Here is an 11,526-nt window from a genome sequence, read left to right on the forward strand (position 1 = left end):
GTCTGAAAGTAAAGAAATACTAAAAGATCTATTACTATAATAGCTGTATTTGACCAATCAACTTAACAACGTTCTTGTTGGCAACACAAAACATGCATCAATACAACTGTACATGAGCGGCGGACGCCCAACTGTATTTTTCCAAGTTGTCTAGCCTAGTTACATAAGGCAACTACTAGATGTGAGGAAGTGTCACAAACTTATCACCAAACAAATGAGTCGATAGCAACATCATAACGTACGCTCTCGCATATCTCCTTACGGTCTTCTTGTTTGCATTTGGAGGAAACTCATTGAATGTCTCCTGAAACAACGTGCACTTCACAGTGAACTTGTTAATGTAGTTTGTAGGATGTAACACACCCAGAAACTCCTCAAACCAAGCTGAAGCAGGTTGACCGCCTTAAATACACCTCTCGAAGTCTGTTAGGCATCCACTCGTGTAGTCATCATCAATCGGAAGGACTAACTTGTACACCACATCTTGTAACGTAATGGTGCACTTTTCGAATGGCATATGAAACTTATGCGTCTCGAGACACAATCTCTCAACAAAAGCGCTAACTGACAACTCAGCTAGCTTAAATCAGGTGTCATTGAGTGTCGCAAGATGATATAATTTAGCAGTTTGTAAGTATAGTATGGCCTAGTTATCCAAAGACATACCATACTGTCTCCTCACATTACTAATCATCAAGTCGCTCGACTGTATAATAGTATAAAACATTTATTAAGAATTCATAACAAACTTTACATAATCAACAAATAATTATATTAAAAAAATTTAATCTTATTCATGACTCGTTGCAAAAAATCAAATAATAGCCAAATTCATAATCTTATAATTTATTAAGAATCTCTTATCAAAAATAGTAACAATCTTATCCTAAAAAGTTAAAGTCCAATCATATCATATATCCAAAATCTAATCTTAGTATTTTCACCATATATACTACTCTAACTTTATCCATAAAAATCAAATCTCCACAAAATCTACATTCACTAACATTTACAACAATTCTAAATCACTAATCTTTCTGATTTAAAAATTTTAATAAAAAATTTAAATTACTACTCTAACTAATATTTATAATCTAATAATTCTAAATTACTAATGACTGTTAATATTTTTAATTTAACATGAACAAAAAAAATTATTTATTCACATTCTCATTAATGTTATCAACAATATAAGCAACTCTATCTAATTAGTAGATATAATTTAGGTCATCCTCCATGATCGCAATTTTGAATTTTATCGCTTTATGTCCCAAAATTATCTATGGCATGAATTTTGGGGAGGAGAATTGTGAATGTAAATCATAAGAAGAAACATTTGAAGTAAATTGAACCAGGATGATTCGATTTATTCTTAGAACTGTATCCTCCTATAAATCAAAAGTGTTTTGTTCGATTTACTAAGGATCCAATTTTGTCTCGCTTTTTTTAGTAAATCGAATTACCCTATTTCGATTTACTAGGTCATATGTTAAATTAAATTGGTATGATTTGACTTTTATGTAAATGACTAAATCGAGTTACAGTTACAGTCATTCGATTAATATAGATATGTTTAGAATAGATGTATAATCAATTTTCATTCAAGACTTATGCATAAATTTAATCTCCACTCATTTTATTAATGTAAATTATCTTTTAAATTTTATTAATAAAAAAATAAAAAATATGTATATTAAAAAATAATACTAAATCAATAATTATATATATATTTAATATATATTTTATATTTTAATAAATATTTTAATACCTACAATGAATTTCGTGATTATATTTTAATATATATATATATATATATATAATTGTAAAAGAAATATTTATAATTGAAAGTGTACTTTTACATGAAATACGATCACGTATTTCTATTTATGGTGACTTCTATTTATAGCTCTAATCTCGTAATTTATATTTGTAGATTATTACAACAAGAAAGTACTTGAGAAAGGAAAACTTGAAAGGGACAGAACAGGAGGAGAACGATTATTTAACAGTGTACTTGAAGATTTTCTTATTTTAAAAAGGATATATTTAATTATTTATATGAATCATTCATACATACATAGATATGAGATCTTCTCCATCGATGCATCCAAATATCCAATAGCTAAATACAAGAATTACTTAGAAGTACTATTTTGGTCGTTTTTTTTTTTTTGAAAATTAAAATCGTCTTTAATATTTTTTTAAATAACGTTAACTTTAATTTTTTTTTTTCATAAAGACAAACTTTTTCTTTCGTTTCTTTTTTTTTTATTCCTACAAAACTCTTTGTCCATTTTTCGTCACTCAACATAACAAAAAAAATCACTAGGATAGTTATGTGAAGTTTTAACATAGATTTTTTATTATTAAATCTGTTAATGTTGTAAGTATAAAAAGTGTTGAAGTTAATCTCACATCAAAAAAATAAGAAAGAGTGAGGAGTTTATAATATAAGAGACTCATTACGATTTCAAAGTTTTAAATTGAATGTGGTGTCTTTTCATTTTATGTAATCTCACTTGATTCCTCCCAGTAGTCGAGAGCTTCCCACGGCGGTCCAACAAAATCTGCATTGGTGAAAGATGGAGGTTGAAACTTTAATATTTTCTTTAATAATTAAAAATATTTTAATAAATATTCTTATTTTACATTCATATTAAAAAATTTAGTTTAGTCTCCAACTCATAGTGTCAATCTCCCAATTTATATTTTTCAATCTCAAAGTCCTTTTTTCAAACGCAGTGCAAGTGAACTAGTTGGACTTTCTATGCCAAATAATCAAATTCTTAAACCAAATAATCAAATTCTTAAGCAAAGTTTGTTCATATCTTGCTTCCATATATACAAAGGCTCAGAATTAATGTGTGTCCTATCCAACATAGAACTTTATGTTTCACTATATATTCAAGAGGAATTGAGGATGAAAGAGTATATACAACAAGAAATAAACCGAAATGGAGAGTAATCCATCTTTCGATGTCACTTTAATTTATACGGATTGGGACATGTAACCACATTACTCATAATATATACAACATTTATTACTACATATCTTAATTTTAGTTGGGTCCAAATACATTAATTTAATAATATATATTGTAAAGTGACACTAACATAGTAACACTCAAAAGAAAACAAAATATTTATAATGAATTACAACTTTAAATGCTTAATTATTTGTAGGAGTGAAGTGTAAGTTCCAAAGGCAGCAATTGCAGTACCTACAAAGAAAATAGAGTAGTTGATGATCATTTCACACCCTAACTTCTTGTATGTTCCAGAAATCTTCAAGTAACAAACACTTGGCACTAGGAATGAAGCTGAGACACTTAGTAATGCACCCACGAGAGACATAAGGTATCCAAAAAATGGAACAGTGAGTGCAACAACCACAGTAGAAATGAGAAGGATGCTACTAACAACAACATGTGTAAGCTTGTGCCTTTTGTTGTAGTGATTTGGAAGCACGCTTTTTACGGCATCCACAATTGGCCTTAGCATGAGAGCATATTTGGTTATGGGGTTAACCAAAGTTGTGTATATTGCCACTTTTGAACTGATTTTTTCTTTTGGAAGGTTCAGAGTTATTTCTGATTCAACCTCTGATCCAAACATTAAGTATCCCAAAACTGCTGTTGCTGCATATACTAGAGTGCACAATGTGAAGCACACCAACAAAACCTGTAACAGAAGGTCAATTATAGTGCGAAGATGTAAATTCATACCGAAAATATAGATATTTATGTTAAACTATAAAATCATTATCTAACAGTACTAGTAACACTTTTGATACCACACATCTAACTGTTTTCGGCCACGGAAACGTTTGGTAACTAAAGAAAATTAGCAAAAAACAGTCATAATTTATCTTATTTAACATTCATTAATTGTTGCGACAATTAATGAAATGCTAAAATTTTTTTTTGTCTCTCAAGCATTACCACAGAAATATATGTATATACTCTGTTTCCTTCAATTAAATTCTACTTAACAGCGAGTTAAGCAATGAATTACCGGTTAAAAACAAAAAAAATTTCTTACATTAGAGAATTGATGCTTGTTCTTCATGGAAGTGTAGAGACTTGGAAAGACAGGGTGAGAACTGTAACAAAATGCATACAAGCTAACTGCAGCAGGAACTCCCTTCCAATTAAAGAGTACTCCTTTGCTATGAAGTTTTGTTCCATCAATTGTACCATTCCACAACAATGAACATAGAAATATAATTGATGCTAAGGCCCCAGTTGCTGACACATATGATAGAAGTTTACCTAGATCTTCTAACCATACCGTTGGGAGAATAATGAGTGCTGAAAGTAGAACAAAGCATTGTGTTCCAGTAATTCTCAATCCCCCAATATCCACATGAAAATGAGATATTAATTTGTTCAAGTTATCTCCTTCAAGAATCAAGTACCCTGTTATGACCAAATAAAGTTCACAATTCATTGCAATGTTTACAAGTAACCTTCCTTTGTCTCCAAATGCTCTTTGACCAATATCTGGAAGAGATTCAATAGTGGAATCTTTGTCCATGCATCTTTTGATTAATAAGCCTGTGTAGCATGCTGCTATGGATATGAGGAACAGAAAAATTATGCTTAACCAACCTCCTGATGCTAATGCAAATGGTATAGACACTATACCAATTCCTGAAATCCAACAAGTATTAGTTAAAGAATATAATTATGCTATACAGACCTCAAAAATCAGATACCATATAAAGATATGTATTTAGTATTTATATAAAATATTTTTATTAGACACCAAAAAAATATATGAAAAATTGATCATGCTATTATAAAAAAAAATTAATTATTCTGCTATGTCTAGTTTTATTATTCTGATGATTGATTATTTGTTAAAAATTTATGTGCAACAACATATTATATATACAAATAATATATAAACAATTTCTTTGATTTCATTCCAAATAATTTCAGCTGGGTTCATCAGTTTATATATTTTTTATAATTCAATCATTAAAGTGCAGAGGATGTAAATTTTAGGAAAATAAAATGCAATCATTAATCATTTTTATAGATATTTTCAAACATAAAAGTTGCTTTTGCATTTTATGTTAAAATTAAATTTTAAAACAATTATTGGCCTACCACCAGCAGCCGGGATGGTTGGATCATTGTCCCCGGCCGCTCCCCTCTTCAAAAAATATATAAAACTAGTCAAAAATGAAAAAAAGAAAAAAAAAACGAAAAATTTTACATCGACATCAATAATATTATTTAATTTGGCACTCCAAAAGAAAAAAAAGCAAGGAAAAAAATAACTCTCTAATTATTTTTTTTTTGGACACATAAAAAGACGTGTATATCTACTAAATATGGTATGATACGTCACATGCAAACATACTAATTTTAATTTTTTTATAATGACACAAAGACATAATATATATATATATATAATATTTTAAAAAAATTATAATAACTTTTTAATATTTTTTTGATATTAAAATACAAAATCATGTTATTAATATACCAACATCACATATAAGTATTTTTTGTCACGCTTTATCGATAAATCTCACAAAAGACTCATGCGTCAGAAATGTCAAAAAAGACTCGAACAATTTAAGCAACATCTTAAAATTTGAAAGATAGAAAAAGAAAATAATTTTTTATTATTTCCATCTATTATTTTCAACAACTTTATGCGTGAGTTGAGACAAAGTATTAATTCACATAAAGTGATCATTAAAAAGAGTGTTTCTTTTTCGTGAACTCCGGGGCTGTAGGCCTGTAGCTTCTCCTTCCGTATCTTACTATCTTTCCTCAAATAATAATAATAACAATAATAATAATAATAATAAATATTAGAGACAAATAAATTTTGTGATTTATAATCATTAATTAGTTATCAGTAATATTTTTAATACATCTAATAATATAAAATTATTCATTTATAGTTAAATGTTGTCCAAATTTTAATAAAAATAATAATTTTTTAAATTTTTTCAATAATAATAATAATAATTAAATCAATCCTATATCATCATTTTTTTACACGTATATGTTCAGTGATATTAAGTAAAAGTTCTCAAATTTTTATTTCAATTTTTAGATTTTTTCTATTAAAATTTTTAAATTTGTTTTAAAAGAAAGAAGAAATAAAAAAAATAGGTGTATTATACATATAAATTTGTTTCTACGAATATACATATAAAGTTTTTGAAATAGTTAATTAATAGGTATATGTTTGTGAATATAAATTCCTCAAGTTGCAAACAGAATCCTTGAGTGAGTTTAGATATGATAGCCACCATAAACTAGATTACATCTATGTGAGATGCATGCAGATCTCAAGTGCTCCCATATGCCATAAGGATATCCTAATTTGGAAACTTTTAATTAGAATATATAATCCATTCTCTTCACCTCTATATAATAACTAAGAAAAGAAAGCATAAGTATATAGTTGCTGATGAATAAATTTTGTACTTGACTTTAAGTCTCACTAAAAATAATGAAATACTATATATTCAAGGTTAATTTTTAGCTTTACTAGGAAGAAAATGAGAAAAAGAAAGTGGAATAACAAACCTGAAATGCCATTAACCCCATGGAAACAGGTTTTGGCAAAAGATGAGGTTCCACCATTGGTGGTAGAAGGGGACATTGTTGTGCTAGTAGACAGAGCTGCTTCCATGTTTGTTATGTGAATACAAAGAGGGTTTACAGTTAGAGGCAGGCCCCAATGTAATGATGTCACAAACACTCGCCATGGTCTGTGATATTTAAAGGCATCTTAGGAAGCTCCTAGCATGCATTAATTAATATTATTTATTTTTATTTTTTTATGATATTCTAACTTTTTACTTTTTCAAAGTGCATGCTGATATAACAGTCACTGCCTAGCTAGCTAACTCCACAAGATTCATGCAAAAATTCAATTTATATATATATAATATATTTTCTACGATCCCGATTATTTTCTTGTAACACTTATTATTATTATTATTATTATTATTAGTTGGCTCATTTTCTTTCGTTAGGATGAATTGTAGAACTTACATTGACCACAATTCAGCGCAGTATGAGACAAGATTATTTATATATGGTGGGTGTTAGTTATGGATTTTGCTGTGAAAACTGTGAACCACACAATCCAATATATGATCTTATTCGACCTTAAACATCTCATTCACATTAATTGTATTATGATTTATGATATATAGTTAACTCTTTTAGGGGAAATTTCATTTTATTTTTTTAATTCACGGCACTTAAATCCAAACCCTTTTCTTAAAGGGGCAACATTCAATTATGTATTTTTAATTTTTTTATATTACAAAAGTAATTATATTTTACACCAATAATATTCAAAAGTCATTGAAAAAAGAATAAAACTTAATTGTAATCCTTAAATTAAACTCGTAGAACAAGTATAAAGTAAATTTGCATAAGAATATAATCCTTTAATTTTCTCTTTTGGTAATAAGAATATAGTCCTTTATTAACTGGATGATGACAGGTGGAATCTAATTTTTATTTTGGGACACATGTACAGATCAAGAATCTAATTTATCTTAGAGAGAGAGCATTTATTCTTCTTCCTTTGTTTGGATCGAAGCGGCCTCTCGTGCCTGTAAAATTTCTTTCTTGTTTTTGGAAAGTGAATAAATGTAACACTATTTTTTATTGTTAAATCAACTACAAACTGCTAAAAAATTGTTAGAGAAGATTCATATGTTGACAAAAAAATAATAATTTTAAAATATCAAAATGATAAAAAAATGTAAACATTGACATAAATAATAAAAGTTGAGATGGCAAATTAAATGTGAATATATACTTATATTATATAGTAAAATCTACATTCAATAATTTTGTCAACTTTTAAATTTTTTAAAATTATTCTTTTTCTTTCAACATTTTAAAATTATTTTAGTTAACATCTTAAATCTTTTGGCTTTATTAGTTTTTGTTTAACAAAAATGCTCCTTTGTATACTAAAAACTAGCTACAAAATTAACTACTATATATTATTTATATATATTTATATTATACATAGTTTATGTATTTTTTTAATTAAATAATTTGTTAACAAAATAAATAAAAAAATTTTATAATAAAATAATTAAATATACAATAAATAAATAATCAAACTTATTTATAGAATAGTATAATAAAAAAACTAAATATTAAATATATATTTCTACATATAATAATTAATTTTTTGTTTACACATTATTTTAATTAGTTATTTCAAGTTTCTGTCTCACATGTAAAACAACTGCTAGGAGGGTACTTTATTTTGACCCAAAACATTATTATTTAATGATTCATGTAGAATAATTGATGATGAAAAAGAATTATAATCCTATAAATCTCAAATGTCCGAACATAATTATTTTTTATTACATTGATTGGTTCTGTCTGCGGAGGAGAATTCTTCTACATTAATTTATTCATAGGCTTACCTTTCTTGTTTTTTGTTGTCGATATATGGTTATAAGTTACAACATAAAATCTCAGACAAAAGAGGAATAAATGGATTATGAGATTAACAAATTTACATACTTCTACATTTCTGATATTAAAGCGACAAAAATTTTCAAACTATAAAGAACTAAAACAACCTTTTATTTGTTTATTATTCTTTTTTTCTTTAAGTTTGACATGCGAAAAAAATATCAAATAATAATATGGATAAAGGTTAAGGGTTAAGTACGATTTTAGTTTTTAAGGTTTAGATCAAATTTTTTTTTTGTTTTAAACCTGTTTTTGTATACAAAATCGTTCTTAAAATTTAACTTGGTTTTAAAATCATTCTTATTTTAGGGACCAAAATCGTATGATAATAGCGGCAGAAACAATGACAGAGGTGGATCGTTGATAGTTTCTTCTTCTTTTCTTTTCTCTTCTTCTTCTTCTTTCCTTCTCTTTTTGTAGGAGTAGAAACATTCTCTTTCTCCTATTTTTTTTCCTTTTATAATTTTTTATTATAAGTAATTTGATTTAAAATTTTAATATTTAAGTAAAAAAGACGATTTTAAAATTTAATTTTAAAGCTTAGAAACAATTTTACATCAAAAAGTTAAAAAAAATTTAACTTAAAACTTAGGAACCAAAATCATACTTAACTTAATAAATAACTACTAATGTGAATTCTTACACTACATATATACATCCAAGTTATATTATTACACTACACAATAACATATTCAGAAATTTTAAGTGGTAAAGGCAACTATGTAGTATATAAAAATAATAATAAAAAATCATATAAAAATATAAAAATATTAAATATTAAATAATTTTTATTTATTTATTATTAATATTAATATATTAATAATTAATAACGTAGTTATTAATTTAATTTTTTTATAAATTAAATACAAATAATAATAATAATAATAATAATAATAATAATAAAAAATTTGAGTAAAAAAATGAAGGATATAAACTTCAATTAAATAAATTCATTAATTTATAATGTTATGGTAATGTTTTGCTTTTTATTGATTTAATTTAATATATATTTTTATCTTATATTTTTAGATATAAATTAGAATTTAATTTTAATGTATTAACAGTATAAAATATTTTATACAATTGTTGAATTACATATTTTTTTTGAATAATCATTTACATAATCAATATAAAAAGTAGTTATTTTTTATGATATTATTAATTCAATTTTTTATAAATTAAATACATAATAATAATAATAATAATAATAATAATAATAATAATAATAATAATAATAATAATAATAATAATAATAATAATAATAATAAAGTTGAGTAAAAAAATCAAGGATATAAACTTCAGTTAAATAAATTTATTAATTTATAATGCTATGGTAATATTTTGTTTTTATTAATTTAAATTAATATATATTTTTATCTTATATTTTTAGATACAAATTAGAGTTTAATTTTGATGTGCTAACGGTGTAAAATATTTTATAGAGTTATTCAATTACATCTATTAACGGATAGTTATTTTTTTATGACATGGCATTTTGTAAGGCGGCATTTGTTTTTGAGAATAGGATAAGATAAGACAAGACACTAAGAACAAGATACAATTGATAGAAACATAAAATTTAGTGTTCTTGTATTCTGTTTGATGATCAACTAAAACAAATTATGAAAATTCAATTTATTCTTATTTTTTTCATTCAAAAAATTTGAGAATAAAAATATAATAATAAAAAAATAATTATGAAAAATTAACAAAAATAATTAAAAAAATAAAAAATAAATTACATCTCTTATTAGTGTCTCTGTGTCTTTTCTGTTAGAATGGACATAAAATATATTAATTCAGTGTCTCTGGACACAATATCTCTGTCTATATCTCATCTGTCAAAACATAATATATCTCTATATCTCTGTCTTAGTATTCCGTCCCTGTAAACAAACACAACCTAATTAAATGCACATGAAAATTTATTGTACACTGACAATATTTATCAAAATTTAATTCTAAAAATTAAAATATATATAAAATAAAAGAATTAGCTGATTTGTACTCTAAAAAATATGTTAAAAGTATAATAATAGAAAGCTTTTGAATTTTTAATATATTTAATACGTTAAAATATAAAAACATAATTTTTTAATGTTTTTTTCAAAATTTTTATGGTGTTTTTAAAATATATCCTTATGGTATAAGTTAACAAAATTTTGAATATTTTGACACAAAATTTAATAAGTCATTTTTTTAATATGGCAGCACATTTAATTTTTTAATAGGAAGACATATATATTTGTACATGTACTTTCATATATTTTTTTAAAATATTAATAGGAGCAGTATCCTCACAAAGTAATAAGTAGAGATTCGGTCCTGACACTACATAATAATTAGTTTTCTTTTTTTATTGTAGTATTTTTAATCTGACAAGTAAAGAACTAATTTATTAAAGATTCGAACTCCGTTTAAAAATTTATCGTTAGCCAATAAATTACTGTATACATAAGACGTGATTCGAGTAAATTAATCACTTATTTAAGTAGACGAGTGAATTACTCACTCGACTAATCCAAATTGATTAATTACCATACCACATTTTGACTTAAACTCTTAAGGTAATAATTCTATAAAATTATTCTACATATTAAAAATAAAAAATTTTGGTGACATAGATAGGAAAATCATAAAGTTTGAAAAAGAGATCAAGAAGATAGACGACATGGTAAGTAATGGGATATATGATGGAACGTTAGAGGTAAGAAGAAAGGCGTTAATGACTTGCTGTAAGAAATGGTATGTAAGAAAATAGTTGCATTGGAAACAGATGTCGCGATCTAGGCATGCAAATGACATGGTCAAAATACCAGATACTTCCATAACATAGTTTCAACAAGAAGGAAGAATAACAGAATTGATGCACTGGTAATTAATAGAAGATTGGTAAGAAATTAAGTTATAATAAGATTGTTATCAAAGAGTTTTATAAAAAATTGTATCATCAGGAGGAGACTCCGATAGTAGATTTTAGGGATGGTCTGATGAAGAAGATAGCTAAAGAGGATTATATGGTTTTAGAGGTAATGCC

At 25.6% G+C, this 11,526-nt stretch overlaps 1 protein-coding gene across 2 annotated transcripts; it reads right to left on the reverse strand.

The window, feature by feature from the left end:
- Nucleotides 1-2,945: 2,945 nt before the first annotated feature.
- LOC140172908 (amino acid transporter AVT1I-like) lies at nucleotides 2,946-7,037 on the reverse strand. 2 transcript variants are annotated; one of them, XM_025753960.3, is made up of 3 exons: nucleotides 6,558-7,037; nucleotides 4,042-4,652; nucleotides 2,946-3,681 (listed from the first exon to the last, which is right to left on the reverse strand). In XM_025753960.3, the coding sequence occupies exons 1-3, from the start codon at nucleotides 6,661-6,663 to the stop codon at nucleotides 3,154-3,156; spliced, it is 1,245 nt and encodes a 414-aa protein (XP_025609745.1). In that variant the 5' UTR covers nucleotides 6,664-7,037; the 3' UTR covers nucleotides 2,946-3,153. The 2 variants fall into 2 exon arrangements, with proteins under 2 accessions (XP_025609745.1, XP_072055385.1); XM_072199284.1 differs by lacking the exon at nucleotides 6,558-7,037 and adding an exon at nucleotides 5,115-5,252.
- Nucleotides 7,038-11,526: the final 4,489 nt, after the last annotated feature.

Source organism: Arachis hypogaea, chromosome 7 (genome assembly GCF_003086295.3).
Source record: "Arachis hypogaea cultivar Tifrunner chromosome 7, arahy.Tifrunner.gnm2.J5K5, whole genome shotgun sequence".
Classification (NCBI taxonomy): domain Eukaryota; kingdom Viridiplantae; phylum Streptophyta; class Magnoliopsida; order Fabales; family Fabaceae; genus Arachis; species Arachis hypogaea.

Excerpts from the sequence above, each read along its gene's own strand:
- LOC140172908 (XM_025753960.3), bottom strand. The coding sequence starts at position 6,663 with ATGGAAGCAGCTCTGTCTACTAGCACAACAATGTCCCCTTCTACCACC. Across the intron at positions 4,653-6,557 it reads TGGGGTTAATGGCATTTCAG|GAATTGGTATAGTGTCTATA; the intron begins GTTTGTTATTCC and ends GTTGGATTTCAG. Across the intron at positions 3,682-4,041 it reads ACAAGCATCAATTCTCTAAT|GTTTTGTTGGTGTGCTTCAC; the intron begins GTAAGAAATTTT and ends CTTCTGTTACAG.